The sequence below is a fragment of the Opisthorchis viverrini genome (genome assembly GCF_000715545.1).
Source record: "Opisthorchis viverrini unplaced genomic scaffold opera_v5_88, whole genome shotgun sequence".
Taxonomy (NCBI): Eukaryota; Metazoa; Platyhelminthes; class Trematoda; order Opisthorchiida; family Opisthorchiidae; genus Opisthorchis; species Opisthorchis viverrini.
In genome coordinates this window covers 408564-428538 of record NW_008751745.1, presented here as the reverse complement: position 1 = coordinate 428538, position 19975 = coordinate 408564, and the positions used below count along the sequence as shown (strand labels likewise).

Here is a 19975-nt window from a genome sequence, read left to right as displayed (position 1 = left end):
ATATATATACATATATATATATATATATATATATATAGTGTATAAATGTCATGAACATAAACAAGTATGGAACTGATGGAGTGACTGATCTGGCACAATGGGATTAAAAACGAAACGACAACCCAAGTGGAGAAATATCACAGATATGGTCATTCGGTAACCCTACACTCACGACGTCTATAGGGCCGTGAAAAAGAGCCACTGAAATTAGAAGGATTGGTTGCAAAAGGTTACCGACAAGAGAGTCTACATGTCACACTCTACCAATGTACGTGGACACAAGAAAACAGCCATCCAGGGCAATTACACTGCACATTTGGTTAATATGTGGCACACAGAACAACCATTTAGAAATCATAAGCAAAAAATTCAAGACCCAAATGAGAAAGATAGATTCAGTGTGTTTTTTGTGAACTGAGTGGGGCCCAATCAGTGTTGAAAAAATGCTGTCTAGATGAGTTTATTCACGTGCTCCAGAAAAAAAAACAATGATCAATTTATCTAATTGAGGTCAAACATATGTAAGCACAGTGCCTATGGAACGCTTTACTCTTTCATCGGCTGCCCACCAAACATACAAAACTCCATAAGATAGTGTGGTTGGAAATTCAGCGTTTCAAATGAACAGTGCCGAGTGATCAAACACCAGCGGGTGGGGTGATGAGTTGAGCGAATCCATAGTTGACAGTGCAGTAGACTGTGGTGCGTTTGCCATCAGTAACAAACACGACGTCAACAGTCCTGACTGAGGATGATCGCACGGCAGACTCGATTATGCGGTTACCATAACAGAGTTGAGTCCTTTTAAGGAAAATCTGAAGGAACCGCAGTACAGCTGACCATTAAGTCTTGGTGCGACTGTTATTAGCTAATTTCAGTGGTGCTTTGGCCACTGGTTCTGATGTTTATGAAGGCTAGTGGTAGGTTACTTCACCCCTCCATTATAGCGTTCGTCACACAAAACGGTTCTTCTAGAACAAGAGAGGTTGATCACAAGAGGGTGAAACAACGGTGCCCAGTTGCGTGATATCCACGACGGTTATGGTGGTATCATTGCGAGCATGAATGCGATTATCTTTATCCCAAAGCTGCATCATTTCCAAATGTGGTTACGTGGGCAGCAGCGCGCTACTCAACAGTTTTGGAACCATTAGGAAAATAGTCCTGTGTGGATACGTCGTAACACGGACTATACTGGTTCAGAGCAGAGCAAAGCCGATAGTGTCATGATGGAGGTGCCGATAAACAGAGGCAACTGCGCTGTTAGCGTAAGACAGATTTTCATGCATGTGTGGGCACCAGTCGAAATCAACTTCAAAACCTGGATTTCACCCCGTGAGGCAAAGTTAATCTAGTCTATAGGTCAAGGAGAATCGTTCGGCTGTTTCACTCTTGTTCAGAATCAACAGCGGCATAAATCTCGCAATTCCTGAGGCAATCAAATACAGGCTATCTCCCTGGTCGTCGCATGAGGAGCCAGTCGATAACGCAAACGGTGCGGTGGACGCAGTAGGACTAAACATGTTCCAAATGTAAGTTGACTACCGATCCAGCAGCTACTTGTAGCTAAATGGGACAGTGTCCAAAATTCAGCTGGGAAAACGCGATTACAAAACTCTATCGAGGTTTAAGAGGTACACACTGCATATGATGCTCAACAGGGATCAGACATGTGCTGAATGCATTTCCGCCCTTCAACAAAGTTTTGACTTGTCTTACAATATGGAAGTGAGAACTGCGGTTTGAAAACCTCTGCGATGCTCACAACGTAGAGTAACGTCTGCAAAAATAGACTGTCAACCACGGCTGACTGATGGAACCAAGTGCCTCCCAGCTTCAGTAGATCCGATTGAAGCAACAAGCGAGTTGTTTGACGCCTCCGAGAAGAGGGAAGCAGACGACGTTGGAAAACTTGGAATGCTACGTCGATATCTAAACACAATTTCGCTAACCGGTGGCAGCACACACTGGATCAGCAAAACGAGTGTAGCCAAAAATCAAAACTATTGATTGAAAATTGACTTAAGTTCGTAAACATGTACGCACCTAATTAAGTTGTTGACCGTCATGGTGACGGATTATAATTCATACGGACATATTTCATCACCGGAATCGGAACATTGTTCACCAAAGGGACGGCCACACGGTTGTCACCATGACTGTCGTATGAAATAGCCTGGTGAGTTACGAAAAGCACCGTCATTTGCACAGTAATTTGGTTATAAGAACATATCCAACTGAATTCCGGCTGAGTCTCCCATTTACGATATTGCATAAGTGATTGGGCCGCAAAAAAGCCACGTCAGATTTTGGTAGAGTATAAGATTGACAGAAGCTGGGGAAGTTGGGCCGCCAGATGAGCCTTATGAGGGATAAAACTAGTCATGGGTAATCTTATGAGTAGTGCTGCGTCAACTACAAGTCTCGAGAGCCTTCTCGAGTCTAATAGTTCCCATTTGTTGCTCACGAAATTCCACGGGTTCTTTCATCAAATATTCAATCCTTGCTGAGGAACAGTGAAAGCCAGTAAGTCCGGATACATCTGAACAGCCCATGCTCGAACTCGGCGCCTGTGTGCTAAACACAGACCTAATCCTCCTCCTCATCATCATCATTATCAGCTGTAGTAACCGCGTACTCATCGTACAGTGGTTGTAGCTGCCGCAGTTTCGTTCACCGATGATTTGGGGGGGAAGGGTAAGTAGCTGCACATTGCAGGAGGGAGCTGATAAATTGGTGCATAAATCCACCACTGTCAGTGGGCTGTCAAGTGGGGGGTTGGTTGGAAAGGGAGCTATGCGTTGAAGGCAATAGCTTGGATGCACGAGGGCCATTGAGGGCGCGACTGGGCCATGTCTGACAACGTCTCTAGCCATTGATGTGGCCCGTCTCAGGGTCCTCATCCAGGAAGACGGCAGTGACCAGCGCAGCTGAGTTTGCTGGTAATTGCATTCATACTTCGCTGCCAAGTCATTGTTTGACCGCCTCTGGCTCTCTTCCACTCTTCACTTGGTGTCAGACATACGAGTTGTCACAAAACCATTCTGCCCAGTAAACGGTAGACTGTCTGCATAGTGCGTGTGTTCTCCAAAAATGCTGGTTCATTCAATGGCCAGTAAAATCCTGCCGTGCAGCTCAGAAAACAGAAACCCTAGACTGGATTAATACGGCAATAAAAAGAAACTAGGAGGCAATACTTCGCCCTGTAGGATCAAAATCGGCGTCAAGAAGACAAGTAAACGCAGGGGAAAGATGTAAGGGCACCAATGCTGTGTGGGGTGTCACTTCAAAACAGAATCACCTTTAGTAGCAAAAAACTGCCATCAGCGCACCACCGGGAATAATAAACTACTTACTTTGTCCTGTTCCAGACACAACAGACTTGCAAGGCTGGCATCGAAATAGGATAAACGCGTACATCCGTTTTTAAGCTCCTCGGAACCATGCGAGTGACTATTTCCTCACGTGATCACGCTGGTGGAGGACACTTTCCCCGGCCATCAATGTGCACAATGTTACTAGCCAACACAGTTGACATAAAGGCTCACTTACTTCGAACCGAATGAGCTCCAAGTACTGTGATGTCATGAATACAGATCTTGTCACAATATAATGCAACTTCCTTGTGCATGTTGAGGTCCGTGTCTAATTCACCAAAGGAATTTCAACTTGCTGGCCAATAGCTAGAGATTCGAGGCCTAGCAGAGTAATAACAATGAGTGTATTGCGTTATTTTGTCCTTGATAGGGAACTGACTGCAGGTAGCATGGACAGCGGCTGTAATATCATATGGGTTGTTGTGGTCAGACATACGAGTTGTCACAAAACCATTCTGCCCAGTAAACGGTAGACTGTCTGCATAGTGCGTGTGTTCTCCAAAAATGCTGGTTCATTCAATGGCCAGTAAAATCCTGCCGTGCAGCTCAGAAAACAGAAACCCTAGACTGGATTAATACGGCAATAAAAAGAAACTAGGAGGCAATACTTCGCCCTGTAGGATCAAAATCGGCGTCAAGAAGACAAGTAAACGCAGGGGAAAGATGTAAGGGCACCAATGCTGTGTGGGGTGTCACTTCAAAACAGAATCACCTTTAGTAGCAAAAAACTGCCATCAGCGCACCACCGGGAATAATAAACTACTTACTTTGTCCTGTTCCAGACACAACAGACTTGCAAGGCTGGCATCGAAATAGGATAAACGCGTACATCCGTTTTTAAGCTCCTCGGAACCATGCGAGTGACTATTTCCTCACGTGATCACGCTGGTGGAGGACACTTTCCCCGGCCATCAATGTGCACAATGTTACTAGCCAACACAGTTGACATAAAGGCTCACTTACTTCGAACCGAATGAGCTCCAAGTACTGTGATGTCATGAATACAGATCTTGTCACAATATAATGCAACTTCCTTGTGCATGTTGAGGTCCGTGTCTAATTCACCAAAGGAATTTCAACTTGCTGGCCAATAGCTAGAGATTCGAGGCCTAGCAGAGTAATAACAATGAGTGTATTGCGTTATTTTGTCCTTGATAGGGAACTGACTGCAGGTAGCATGGACAGCGGCTGTAATATCATATGGGTTGTTGTGGATCATTGCTTCAGATCGCCAATATTTGAACCACGACTGACTGTGTATTTACACGGATAGAGTCGAGTGGAGGCGAGGTCACAAGTGACATCAACCTTCTATGCACGGGATTCACTTAAATACACGGTTGGAACAACTCCGAGGATGAAACAAAGGACTACGTAACAGGCAACTGTTGATTCGTAACAACCGTCAGTCAGCTGATACGCATTTGTGGCGTATAGGCAGGTAAATGAATCGGATGGTTCCACGTCGAATAACATATAACACGAATGAATATAAAGAATTGAGACAATAAAAACGGATATGCGAATGTCGGGTGGGAATAAAAAACACTCACTCGTGTCGCCAAGCGTCCAAACCCCCGTCGACCACGTTCAAGTAGGTCTGACAAATTCGAGCGTACGTGACTTGGAACTCGACTGATACAATCCTCGAAATCATCTTGATGAATCATTCCCAAATCGGAATTCAATTCGGCCAGTCGAGATTCAATGAACTAGAATGGTGGAATGGAAGGTACGGAAAAGATAAGGAAAAACCAACCTAAAAGCAAGCAACACCAGCTGAATTCTCTTACTCATCACTTCCACAAAGACGGTTTGTTGTCGACTGGGACACTGAAGGCATTACTATTTTGGTAACCAGATAGCTGAGTGTGTCGCTAGGTGCATTCCTGTGATAAAACTGACAGGGTCCTCACAATAAACTCGCTTGTGGTCAGTTATAGTCGAACGGAACGCAACATTTACGTGTTAGCCGCATAGTGGCATTACGGGGATGAATGAACCGCCATCCTCCACCTCAACATCATCATCAGATGTCAAATGTGGAAAGTCTGTGTTGGCTGTGCTAATAGGTTTGTGCACTTAGACAGATGAAGCGATTGAAAAGTTTACTCAAGTCAGAATTGGTAAACATTGTAATACTATACCCCAGGAGGGAAACCTCATGAATACAAGCCGCTCCTCGGGAAATTCAACAGTGAGCAATGCCCGTCAGAGGTCAGTGGCTAGAGCAGGAATTTACTGACCAGAAGATCCGTGGTTCGGATCTGACCTGTGCATCCCTGTCTATGCCTGGGCAACCTGGCAGTACCCCCACCCCCGTGCTTCCTTCGGGTGGCATGGCAGCTAGGTACCGAAAGGGTGCCACAGGTGAACGATTTAATCTGAATTTTGATACCCCGTCAAATTCCTGTGGAAATTCGTGTCAATGAAAAGACCGCTCACTACCTGTTTACAGTTCGCTACTATGTGAATCGTGAAGTGACTTCGTCCTTCACTCTGATTAAATACCATGACCACCAAAAAACGCAGAAAGAGGCCACGAGGGCGTATAACACTTGTGAACGACATGAAAAATAGTTCAAAAGTTGAGGTTAAGGCTTCTAAACTGTTTGGCACTTGTGTAACCGAATTGACTTCGAAAAACTAAAACTGCGGACGGGAATGTTACGATGCAGTAAATATTGGGCTTTATCTTACACTGCAACAAACATCGAGCTTAACTTTCTTTGCCAACGTTTTGGTGCCTTTCGTCATGTAACGGTTGGTCAACGTGGCATATCCGTGTGCCAAACACTGGAAGAGACAGATTGCAAGTGCGTCGATGCAGAGTTTTGATACACCGTAGTGTGCCATTATATGGTTGATAGGTGATGATGAAAGCTAGCTGTGTGAGATATCAGTCATGCAAATTTAACCTTGGAAATATGAGTATCAGTAACTCACATGACTTCAATGAATTCCCAATAAACAAACAAGTTCTCCTATTTACCTGATGAAACATTTGTGATTGAAGTAATTCACGTAGGTAAGCCTGACATTCACGACCGCGGGTTGCCATAAAAGCATTCGGATCGAAAGTCCAACTTGACGGTATTAATACGTGGGTAAATGTGCCACTCTTGGCCCCCCTGGTCATTGCCTCACGATAGCCGCCTGAAAAGATGAATATTTAGCATACAAACGGAGCACCGGATAAGACGGATTCATACCTGAGTATAATGTGAAGAATTTGTGCATTAAAAGCTCATGGTATGTGTGAGAGACGTACATAACCAAGAAGTTCGTGTCGATGGCTGGTTTCAGACTATCCCAGAAACAGCCTCAAGGACGATGGAGGATAAACGTTAGAAAATATACTGGTTGACCAAAACGCGGACACTTCTCCAAGAAGATTGCACGTTTCTAACCAAAAGTGATCTGTTTGGTAAAGCGTCCCCTCCCGATGGATTCTATTGTATAACGGCTGTCGCGGTGTACGAAGTGAGCCTAAAAGACTTTGTTGTCTATCATAAACCTTATATAATTCAGAAGACGACTCAGACGGTCACAGAGGTCATCAGAGAGCTAGTATTCTATGAAATTATATATCCGGTCCGATGTTCTTGAAGCATGTATAGTGCAAATACGCATACTGGTGGGAATGCTACAACTAAGAGCTTCCAGCAAAATAGGCTTCGACAAGATACCGGATGAGACTCATCCTTGGGAAATTCCCAACAGTCGGTCTTTGTGTGACATCCAACTTCAGGTTTCAGGGAACAAGAGTTTCAAGAGTACATTAACCCTAGACGAACTCATGTCCATGTCTGACACGTTTAAACTTAGACTGTATTGCGGCCAGGTCTCATTGAAACTACCAATGGAATGCAACGCTCATAGGATAATGAAAAGAAAAATTCTGAACATAATCGAATGTCGAAATCGCGTGCATCTGCACGGAACCTAAAGAAGCAAATCGGCATGAATGACACACGAGATATAACAGTGTACTGGCACTGTGGTGGGAAAACAACTGCCCGAACGTTAATCCAGCCGCATTTGCTTATCCAATCGAAGGTGAAAGACGTTAAACCCCAGGTGAGCTAGGATGACTGTAACATCGGCTGATCAATCCACGAAGTGGATCCGAGATGAGTGCGGTAGAGCTGATGTAAGAGCGCCAAACTAACGGAACAAGCAAGAAATATTGTCAATAAGATGGGATTTGGTTGGTCACTCTCAAGTAAACAAACCAGACGAACATAATCGGCTAGTAAGGTCAGCACACTTTGCCTAAGGACCTAAGTCCCTTAAAACATATGATCTCGAAACGTGGGAAGTAAGACGCCTAGTTTAACAGTCCATGCACACGGATTGCGATGCATAGGGTGCCCTGATGACGCGAAAGCCCAGGTTGCTGACAGAAAGAACCAACGGTTTGCTGAACCAACAACACCCAAATGCGCAAGCGCCCCATGAGTGATTCTCACCGAGTGTAAAGCCCATACAAACAACCGTAGGGGACGTGCTCGTCATACGGGTAAACCTTGAAATCACGAAGTATGTAAGACATTTAACTCGGCTGCGGTTATCCAACTTCTATTCCGCTGCCACCCCTTTTCAAGTCTTTACCTAAGGTGTCCCCTAAACAAAGAAAATCTAATTAATTACGAGGATGAGGGGCTGTAGAATGGCATATAAGCTACGGAGCAGTTAGACTATGGAAGGAAGGACAAGTGAAACCAGCCGCTTATCGTGGTATGCAACTTATCAGTCAGTTAGGCATCATTGTTATCACATCGTGTCTTCCCACAAGCGCTCATATAATTTGTTTGAACTCAACCTTAAACTAAGACTGTATTAACGCCCCAGTAAGGCAGTATCACTCCAGCTGCAGATTTTAGAGCTTTGGAACCATATGTGTTTCACCATCGTCCAAGTTTGAATGAAGACAAATATCGGAGAACGGCAAGATGTTATTGAGTGGGCGTGGAAACACAAACACGCCCACATGTATACCCCATCAGCAGCAGTGACCGAAAATCTAGACTGGATTCAACCAACTCACCTAATAGAATAGCCATCGCCTCCAGAAACGGACTGACTAGAGCCGCTGCTGCTGCCTGCTGCGTAGGACGCTTGCGGCGTAGTATGGCGTGGTGCGAGGAGAAGCAACGTCGGAGCAACCATTGACGCTAAAGGAGAAAATGCGTGCATAATCAGTGAGAAACGCCGTTTATAATGGTGTCAATTCAATCCACTGACGATTCCACTTTGTTGAGCATACTATCCATACTGAAAACGATCATCCAAGAAACAGACCAACTTCAACTGAATGGCGGTGACAACCCAGGTATGTCTAACCTCGTGGCGACTCTGCATACTTGTGCACAAATACGAACAACAGTTGTTCCACGGATTTTGCGACCCTTGTTCACCTCAGGGAGAGGAGGAAGAGTGAAGTTTTACCATTGTGCACTTTTTTCCACTGATTTGGAAGCTAAGGTGCCAGTTTGTCGGAGTTACTCCATTTTACCAGTCAATGGCCAAATGTGAGTTGTTGCCACTAGGTTGTGAAAAAACACCAGTCAAACAAAGAAGCCAAGGAGCCTGAATGGTTGAGAGTGTTCATACAGACACCTGGTCAATGTATACAGGTAAAAGTGTGACAGTTATTCTTAAGATTATTGAAAAGTATTATGAAACGCCTTTGTAGTCCCTTTCTAAAAGCTTTAAATGATGCGAGTGACCTTTCGTGAGGTAGTCTAAAGCGATTCCCGTATCTCTCTCAAAGACGCCACGTCGAATGTGAACGCTCGTTTCGACAACGTTTTGGGTTAATTTTCCTGAAGGTTTCTAAAAAACGTTAGACTGAAGAAAGTACGCGGTCTTAGATGTTACTAAATCGCTCAACTTTGAAAGCTATGGAAAAGCCGGCGACTAGCTAAAATCTCAGACTTTTTCCAAGAGTAAAAGTATGTGAATACCGGCTCGAGCCACAAGTGATATGAAGATCTCGATAGAAATCCCCGGAAGGAGGAGGTTCCGGACTTGTGACGAGCTCACTGCACTGAGTGACATTAATAACACAATCTACAATACTCCTGTTGTCTTTGTTTTGTAACCCACAAAGCCTTATTAGGTAGCTGCTTCCCAAAACTCACCAAAGCGGAAGGTAACCGCTGTTCGGATGAGCCGCTGGTATAAACAACGTCATTATCCAGATCCACAAGGCGTATTCCTTCGTTCAAAACTTCTTTGGCTTTCTGAAGTTAACCAGTCCGAAGGGTTGAGGAAGAAAAACTAACCTCGACTGCACAAGAGTGTATTCCAGCCACAAACGGTGACGGACAACTAGGATAAGAAGTTCGGAATAAACCAGAGATGAACGTATTATAGCCTACCCAAGAAGGTCAATGCATGTGGGTGGCAATAATGGGTAGATGAGATGAACCCTGAAAAGAATGGGTTAAACGAAGAGAAGTGCGGGGACTGACCATGTGAGCGGATATAACAAACTAAGACTGGCTAATACACACGAGGAAATGCGCTGAAAACGGTTCGAGTAAAATATGACACTCTTCTCTAATAGCATGCTAAACAGAGTTGTGAATCAGTTAAACGAAGTTACCTTTCGAATACAACAATCCAATTACTGATGGACAGTGTGTTGTAGTACTCCAAAATATAGCGCTACAAAGATAGATATTTTGGAAGTGTATTTACGTGATAAAACGGGTGGGAACGTGGGTCGGGTATCGGGATGCTGATGTTCTGAATGGATAAGCACTGGGAGAAGTCACACACATACTGACAGAATCGGGCCCCCGGGATAGACGGGCAAAACAGCTTGATCGTCTTCAATGAAGACCTTGTCGATTAAAACCCCAAGCATTTGGCGTAATCCAGATGAATAAAGCTGTCGTTGATTGATGATCAAAAGAATAGTGTGGAACAATTCAAACCAAGGATGACGACTGGGAACGTTTCATTAAAACAAGTACAGGAACTTACCTCCTCAGACAGACAACATAACCGGAAGTTGGGAGGCAAACACAGCTCACAAAATCTAACTTTCCATCGGCATCAGTGAAAATCAATGTGTACTCCTCCGAAAGGGTACTAGAAGTAGACTGGGGGAAAAGACCTTGGACCTACTTCTTGTGGTTGCAAGGGAACACAAACTCCTTGAGGTTTTGTGCTTCAGATACAATATTTGGGAGATCTGGGGGATGACAATACTCAAGTTGGCAACCTGGATATTGAAGAAAGAACAAAGTCGTACCGTACCTTTGGACGAATCACTGATGTCGTATATAAGTAGGTAGTCAATGACTCTTTCACTCGATCCAAGCCAAGCAGTAGACTGAAATGAACTGGAGTACTTGAGGCGAGTGGCAAACATATTGTCCTTCTACGAAATCCACGGTTAGGACTGAAAAACTAAACAAGAAGATTTAACAATTATTCACGCATTGAAGACATCATTCCTGACATGTCTCCCCTTATGCCCAAGTGTCATTTCGTGCACTCTCAGTCAGCCACTTACAAGAGTTCATATTAAAATTAGGACAAGTCACATACGACAAGGGATAAGAACATAAACAACGACAGACAAGGGTCGTATGGGATCGCATGAGTCAAAATCAACTCATACGGAAAGAACAAGGGGGAAGGATGTATGATATGAGAATACTCACCACCCCCATTTGCAAGGGTACACCTTGTAAACGATGCAGAAAGGCAATGATAACTTTATTCTAAACAATGCATCTGCTAAAATGGCCTATACAAGCACAAACAGGGGAAATTAGGTTTGAACGGTGAACAAAGACAACAAGTGGAATACCATGGACTCGGTGAGAAGAGTAAGAGGAGGAAAAATACCAAGAAAACTTAGAGAGCCGATCACCCAAGTGGATAAGGCTTTGTAACTATAGCTGGAAGATACTGGTTAGAGTTCCGCGGCCGTCTTGCAAACATCTCCATAAAGGTTTGGAAACAGGAGACAACATTTTCAAGTAGACACAAACGAGCACAGTATAACTAAATTCACATGAGCTGAACTTCTGACGTGTTCCAGGAATAGGAACACTCGGGTCAAAGTGATGGTCACCTTAAAAAGATGCAAATCGATCGCGCAAGACGTGTCGGCTGTCAAATAAAGTGAAAACATGCACGGGTTCAAAGTGCGATCGTTCCAGGACCCTTTTAATGGTAGGATGATGCATTTGGACCAGAATCTACTCGCCACTATGCACCAAGCCACAAGCGTCATCACATCATCCTTGATAGAATCATTGTTCATGCCCTGGATCAAAGGCGGAATCAAGGAGTGAAATTCGCCCCCTCAAGTTGGGTTCGTGAAGAAACACTGAGGCTCTGACCCAGATGGTTACGTGGACACGTAATTACGGGACACTGCATTCATTTTTCAAAGGTAAATCATCAGTCATCATCAGAGACAGTAATGTCAGTTTTGACATTGATGCTCCACTGCTGCGCAACCACAATGTTTACTTAACTGTACCTAAGTCCCTAAGATGAAGAGGGAAGTGAATGTGAGACAGACTTGGAATTAGCCGATCACAAGCTTTCTCGGGGTGCCTAAACACCCAAGCGATCAATCGGACAATCTAATTTTTTTTTAGAAAAATATCGTTCAGCTACGGCACCACTTCGGTTCTTAGTTGCCATGCCACTCTAAGGGCCAAGATAATGCCAGGTTGCCGAAATCTAGACAGGAGCTGTCGAGATGGTCAGGTTGGGTTCAATCCACTAACCTCTGCCAGTGATTTTGCTCCTTTACCACTCAGCTATCTGGGGCTCATGATGATGTTCAGGCACAACTTTGTTGAAGCAATAATGCTCCGGAGCAGCGCCGTGCTCAGATTCATTCTGCAGCTTTTAGGCCTTATGGTTGGGCTTCGGTTCTCAGTCTACCGAAGAAGGTCGAATGGAAAGCCAGCTCCACTGGGACGGAACTAAAGAGAACTTCCTCAAGAAATAACCGCATGGTCTCGTTACTTGCTTCCGAGCAACTACCTCTAGAGAGGGCATTATTCAGCTCCAAAAATGTTTTGGATACATGCTGCCCAAGAGGAGTCATCAGCTACTAGATCTGAAGTGATCTAGTGTGGGCTTCAGTGACGGATTCGGTAGGCCACAAGGAAAATGAGCTGAGTTTTCCAGTTGTTTACCGAGATAATGTCATCCCTGACGTGGATTGGGAGCCACGACGAACGCACACAGCACCTCATTTGACAAAGTTGAGATTGGTATGGTAGGCTATGATATAGTCTCCGGATACAGCTAGTGAAGACTTCCATAGACAGCTAACTCTCACCATCCCGTAGACTCGCCAGTGGCAAAAAACTCTGGCATCCTACGCTCGCAGAGGCAAGGTTTCACATGCACGGAATCCCGCATATAAACTAATCTCAACTGAGAAGACGATATTCGGCGGCATGAAGGCATACCGGGTAGAGTTGATACGTCGCTGAATTCCTTGCACGTGCCTGTTGGGGATAAGGATAGAACAAAGGTATTTGTTATATACCAGATAGGATATCAAACTCCATAGTATCATCATCATGTACTCACATTCAAACTTTCACTGATGAAGAATGGCCACTACTAGAAGGTCAGCTACTTACGACTAACCGGATCGAGTGCGGCTCGGAAGTCGATAAAACTGGTTGTTCCAGGTTGCAGGAATTTGAAACGAAACTCTAATGCTCGCCGCCGGAAAACGTTTGGACAATACAGCTCCCTCCAGGACGGCATTCTCAGTTTGGTCTCGTGCGCATATCCAGTGTCGCAACAGAAGGGACGCGAATGATTTGGTAATATCAATTAGACCGTTCATCACCCTTTTTGAGATCGCTAAAAATACCGAGGTAGAAACAATTGCGAAACGGACCGTGAAGTGACTCCATAAGTGCTGAGATATGGGATTCATGGACCTAAGCTGGGACATCAACAATTCAGTTGACCACCTGATATTTCCAATCCGGAATGTTGGGCTTTGTCAGAACCGTGAACTGTGAATATGGGGTCCACCTTCAGCTACGGAAGGGTCCGAATGTACTTCCCCACTCAAGCGTGGTTGCGTTCCTCGTCCCAATAATGTTCCACCTGTTCTATTCAAAGAAGGCGGTGAATCCCCCCCGGCCAATGTCTGTCTAGCCTCTTTGCATCTGTCTAGAAAACCATCCCATAAAACTGCGCTGGGTCAACAGTAGTGCCCATCTTCAAAAGGGGTACTCACAGTGGATTTGATGACTGAACAGGCGTCAGTTTTATTCCTGTCGGCAAGAAGCATCTGGCATCAATAATACTTTATAGGCCAAAGACGCGAAAACTTAGCCCAAAAACATCAGGTGGGGTTTCGACCGGGTGGAGGCCGCAGCGATTACATCTTCACGCTCCTCAGGTATTAGAACAACGTCATGCGTACAAACGATTCGCGATCTTACTGTCCCTTGAATTCCAAGGCGCTTCCGATTCTGTTGATCAGTTAGTGGTTCTAACCATGTCTGCCTAAGGTAGGAGGCGCCGGAAGTTTGATCCTCACCCTGAAAGCCACCTTTATTCTTTTCTTCACAATAAGGCTTTCAAATAAGTCATGGTTGTACGGCAGTGAAGCATCGGTGTTGAACACTGATGTCATGCTGTCGATGATGATGATGATGACTCCCTGAAAGCCAACTCGAAAAACTGTCATCCTTTAAGGAGGTTAACTACCTCCAGCTTTACTAAACTTCATCGCGATGAAATAGTGAAGCGAACGCCGGAAAGCCTTCAAAACTGTCGCTGTTGAGAACCCTGTCAAAATAAAATACGCAGATGACATCGGCCTAATGTTCGAAGACAAAGACCAAACATAAGCACTATTTAATAAAACGACCTTCACCGTACTATCTTTCGGTATGCACCTTGCACCTACGTAGTGTAAGGTCGGAACGAGCAGTCTCTCAATATGGCCCTTGCAATTCAAGGAAGAGGGCAAGATGGGTCAGTGTTTAGAGTGCAAATTCTCTGACCGGAAGGTCCGTGGTTCGAACTCGGCCTCTGCCTCTCGACTTCCCCTGTCTAGGCTTGGGAAACCTGGCAGTATTCCAGCCATCATGCTTCCTTCGGGTAGCATGGCATCTAGACACTGCAACGGTGCTACGCCTAGACGAACAATTTCTTCAGTAGTGTTGAAAATCTCCATTCTTGGCCAGTAAGAACATTCAAAACAAACGATCACCGAATTACTTGGAGGCCACCAACCAGAAGGTGGTGAACCCAGATTATGTGGCTAGCAGTTGCCAATGGAGAGTCTCAAAGATTGCCGCCCCTTCTGGAGAGCCCGAATTAACTCCAACCAGGCCATTATGTGGGATTGCTTATGGCATCGCTCTCCGTCAGCACTGCGCGCGTTAAAGCAGAGCAACTTCGTTCATCAACCTAGGCGATTTTTAGTACGTTAAGCGCATCGAGCTGAGATGGTTCGAAGGCTACTGGAAACGCAGTCACGTTGGGGAAAGAGGCTCCACTCCTGTAAAGTGTAAAGTGCTGCCAGAAAGCTGGATGGGATCAACCAATCACGAGCCCACGAAGGCCAAAGAAAATCTACCAGTGGCGCCCGAGGTGAGTCATCAACTGTAGCACCTTGAAGTGGAAGATTAAAGAACAAGAGCCGATCTGAACTAATTTCAAACTCCTCCAACCCATCAATTCAAGGTTTTGGCAACCACACTAGCCGACAAAAGCCATTAAGTAACACTCAACACTGATCTAGTTTGATAATCCGAAGAGGACTTATTGATTGACTCCCCGTCCGCCTTAAAACCTGGCCAACTTGGTGACCTGTTCACTTGGCCTGATGAAGCTTTTGTGTCAAAAGCGAAACGTTGCCCAATTGAAAACTACCGATCGTTTACCAAGCCCTTCTGAAATGGATGGGATCAAACCTAAACAACATGCTTTTAGACGGGCAAATCGACGTAGCAGACAAATTTATTTACCTGGGCAGTTGTAAGTTCCGGCGGACTGGCTGAAGACGGGATTACTTCTCGAGACGGAAAAGCCAGGACAGCCTTCGCCAACCACGGGCACCTGTAATTGTGCCTACCTGCCAAGCCACCCGAAGAAAGCACAAGGGCCGGGATACTGCTAGGTTGAAAAAGCCTAGACAGCGGAAGTCGAGAGGCAGAGGTCGGGTTCGAACCACGGACGTTTCGGTTATTAAATTCGCGCTCTAACCACTGGGCTATTTCCCCCCGCCGACACCGGTGGCGCCGATGTGAAGTCAGTTTGTCTGTCGAAGACAGGGTACACTGCTACAAGGCCATCCATGCTCATATAGGGATCGGGAACGTGTACTGTATGCGCAGAGGGCGCACGAAAGCTGTCAGCGGGTGACCACTGGTGTCTCAAAGACATTGGTCGGGTGTGGTGGGAGCATCGGATTAGCAATGCTGAGGTGCGCCAGATAGTTTTATGGGAAAGGAACTCTTACACAATAGACGGATTACTCACGCTTCATACGTTACACTGGTTGGAGCATGTACTCCGTACAGCATAGGGACGTCTACCTAGCAGAGCCATTTCCACCCTGCTCTGTAATGAGCAGAAGGGACAAGGAGGAGGACAGGCGATCACCTGACAAGGAAGTATGGAAACACTGACCGGTAGACTCATTCGCTTTGATAAACGCCGCCTCCCTCAATAAGAAATCCGGGACCCTACTCATCAATGGGTATGACAGACAGTAAATAATAATAATAATAATAAATAATCATTCAGCTGTAACACCCTTTCGGTGCCCAGCTGCCATGCCACCCAAAGGGAGCACGAGGGCTGGGATACTGTCAGGCTGCCCAAGCCTAGACAGGGGAAGTTGAGAGGCAGAGGTCGGGTTCGAACCTTCCGGTCAGTAAATTCGCGCTCTAACCACTTGAGTCATCTCGCCCTGACAGACAGTGCATAATCGCGAAGTCAGTGACACTCATGCATCAAACCTATTGATTTCAGTGCGTAGCAATATGCAAAGCGAACTGATAACGCCATTATCTCGAATGCATGGCTGTATATTCCATACTCTTTGATTTTCCGGCGACCGAAAACAATGCCCTGTCCAACCGGCCGCCTTCAAAGCCCGCATTCGGAAACAAGCAGAACAACAAGCTGCTCTTGCTCTTACACTAGACTCGCTCGGCATTGATGTGTGATGTTTCAGGAACGAGAATTGAAGACACAGACAGAGTGGTTGATCTAACCGCCCCATCAGTCTCCACTCGCTCCGGGCTGTGCACCTCTGGTGGCACAGGCTACTGAGGCTGAATGTGCAGGTGTTGTTATCGTCTTAAGTCAACAGACAGGAGTAGCCCTGCTTGACTGGATACTTGTTGATAGTCGTCTCTGTACGGTTTGTCTGGTAACATATGTGAAAGTCTCACAAGCGGGAGGTTGGTCGATGTCTGTCTGTTTGACTAGCTCCGATGCTGCCAAAGACAGGTTTTACCACGCGGCGAGCCAAAAGCTCAGATATCGTGGTGGTTCCCGGAGATATAAATGCAGAAGTGGACAGGATGAGACTCAATCGGGAGGTCGACATGGATTGGCCACGGTACGTACGGACAGTGGTGAAAGATTGCTTCAGATGTGTGCTGATCGCAGACTGTTTTTATGCAGTACTAACCTCCGAAATAGCCCAAGTCGTCTGGCCACATGGTGTTCTCCAAAGGCATGCGGACCACTAACCCAAATCGACCACAGTGCCATCAGCTACCGTTGGCCCGAATAACTGACTGCCGGTTGTTTTGGAACACATCCGTGGATTCCGATCATGCGCTTGCTCGGGGTCGCATAAGGTGCGAACAAATGGGTGGGCAACTGAGAGACTGGCACATCTGGATGTAAGACGAATTTATTAGAATCGTCTTCCAGAATCTTCCCCAAGTGCTTCAACATCAGACGTGAACTCATACTGAGACGAGATTGCATACTGCAGGGAATTTCGCCTGTGGCATGGCAACACCGGGTGCACCCGAGCACTGGATGTCAGACCGAACAGTCATCATCATCATCGACAGCATGACATCAGTGTTCAACACCGATGCTTCACCGTCGTACAACCATGACTTATTTGAAAGCCTTATTGTAAAGAAAAGAATAAAGGTGGATGGGGGAGGGACTTAGTGCTAGCTTAACACAATCATTCCGAGGTGCCTACACCTCCAGACATTCATTCAGGCAATCTGGACAGAAACTGACAACAAGAACGCCACTGACATCGGGTGCCAGCCATATCTTGTAGTGTCTCCAACCAGGCACAGTGAGGATCACGCGGTCCACATCCTGGAAGGCGAGTAGCACCGACAGCACCCAAGCGTTTCGTCATCTCCTTCATACTCCTCTGCCAGGTCAAGGGTTGGCCACCTCTCTGTTTACGCCACTCCGAATCGGGATTATCAGTCGTCAAGTGGAAGTGAGCATGCGAGCTGACTGTTGAGTGTGGTGAACAGAGGAAGCCAAGGAAACGAAAGAGGCCCAAAAGGTCGGTAATGCCAGATTATTTCAGTTGATCCGTGCGACCGGTCCCAGGAAGCAACTGGTGAATGAAAATATAATGGATCGGAATGGAGTAACCATCTTGAATAAAGAACTCCTCGACCAGTGGGCCGAATATTTCGAACAAAATTGCCATCAGCTGCCACATCCGCAGCTGACGTAGAACCCTGGACGGTGAACGTGGAAACACCTACAGCCTCGAAAGTTTACGACTGCATGTCATCTCAAGCACCACTGAGTTTCTGTTCCGGATGATCACCCACCCGCATTGTTCAAAGATGGGGGTCAATTCCTCAGTCAGCGCTCGTTTGATCTGTTCGTTTGCATTTGGGAAAAGAATTCTGTCCAGACAACTAGGAAGAGTCGGTGATAGTGCCCATTTTCAAGAAAGGGGCTTGTAATGAGGGGCCGAGATGGCCGAAGTGGTTAGAGCGCGGATTACTAACCTGAAGGTCCGCGGTTCGAATCCGACCTCCGCCACTCGACTTCCCCTGTCTAGGCTTGGGCAACCTGGCAGTATCCCAGCCCTCGTGCTTCCTTCGGGTGGCATGGCAGCTAGGCACCGGAAGGGTGCTACAGCTGAACGCTTCATCTTTATCTTTTAATGAGTGTATTCACAGGGGGATCAGCTTGACCCCAGTCGTAACAAGACTGTTGGCGTCACTTGTGCTTCGTCGCCTTACGGTGGCTCGTTAAACACTGACCTGAGAGCAGCAAGCGGGATTCCGGCCTGGTAGGGGTTGCGTTGACAAAATCTCCACACTTCGCCAGGTGCTAGAACAACTCTATATGTAGAAGCGATCAACAATTCTGGTATTCCTGTATTTCCAAGCAGCATTTGGACACGTTTGCCCACCAAGAAATACCCCGGAAGTTCTTTGTATTCCCAGACTTCCGGACGTGTGAAAGTATAAGACGAACTCTCCAAAAGATTCCATACACAAAGCAGTGTCCGGCAAAGATACTTATTCTCTTCATTCCTATTTAACTTGGTGACCGATGAAATCACAGGACGAACGCTGGAAGGTCTCAAATCTCCGGTGTTCAAATAACATGTGGCGAAAACTTTGTTGATCTGAAATATGCAGACATCGTTCTCGTCTAGGAAAAGAAGGCACAGATGTTTTGTAATGACCAAAGTCATCCAGTCCTTCGGTATGAACTTTGCACCAGGACATACAGTCATTGGACACGCCACTTACAATCCAGGGAGAGGCACTTGAAGTTATGGAGCGCTTTACGTGTCTCAGTTCTCATAGTGGCATGACAGATAAAGTCAATGCACGAATCTCCAAAACCTGGGCCTCGTTCACTAATTTGAGACAACTATGGCATCAGAGTGATGCATCAATGAATTTCGAGGGATATCCTCAGGTGTTCGACAATCATTGTTTCAGAGTGATGGGTTGGTGTCGGCAACGGTCGTGCAACGGGTACTTCCATTGAAGAGTGTGTCTAGCACCAGAAGCTGCGTTGGTTGGGACATATGTCGCGTATGCCGAATCATCATTCACCGAAGAGAGTGCTGTTTCCATGCCCAGTTCGGAGTGGCGGAAACAGAGAGGTGGTCAACCCTTGACCTGAAAGGACGGTATGAAGGAGATTACGAGACGTTTGGGTTCCGTCGTCTCCCAGGATGAAGATCGCGTGGTTCCCACTGCGCCTGTTTAGAGACAATGCAAGGTATGACTACCAGCCGATGTCACTGGCGTTCTTGTTGTTCAGTTCTATTCAGATTTCCTGGATGAGTGTCATGAGGTGCAGGCAACTCGGAATGATTGCAGTAAGCTAGAACTAAGTCACTTCCTCGTCCAATTTCATTCTTTTCTTCACAATAAGGCTTTCAAATAGAGCATAGCTGTAAGGCGACGAAGCATCAGTGCTGAACGCTGATGTCACGTTGTTGATGATGATATTTCTAAGGCCAGTGGGGTCTTCGGCAAAGTTGAAAAACAGGTGTGACAAAATCTCAGCATGCGACAGACAGACACCATCAAGATGGCGGTCCTATCTGTTCTCTTTTACGATACTGAAACGGTGACCATTTGGCAGTA

At 46.0% G+C, this 19975-nt stretch overlaps 1 protein-coding gene across 1 annotated transcript in view; it reads right to left on the bottom strand.

Moving 5' to 3' along the window:
- Positions 1-13145, bottom strand: part of T265_04992 (hypothetical protein) — a gene marked incomplete at both ends in the record, with an annotated part of 39923 nt that extends 26778 nt beyond the window's left edge. The window contains 8 exons of the mRNA XM_009169882.1: positions 4931-5089; positions 6370-6533; positions 8428-8554; positions 9524-9625; positions 9668-9713; positions 10374-10481; positions 10518-10614; positions 13016-13145. Coding sequence (XP_009168146.1) covers positions 4931-5089; positions 6370-6533; positions 8428-8554; positions 9524-9625; positions 9668-9713; positions 10374-10481; positions 10518-10614; positions 13016-13145 — 933 coding nt within the window. The remainder of the gene's footprint in view (positions 1-4930; positions 5090-6369; positions 6534-8427; positions 8555-9523; positions 9626-9667; positions 9714-10373; positions 10482-10517; positions 10615-13015) is intronic.
- Positions 13146-19975: the final 6830 nt, after the last annotated feature.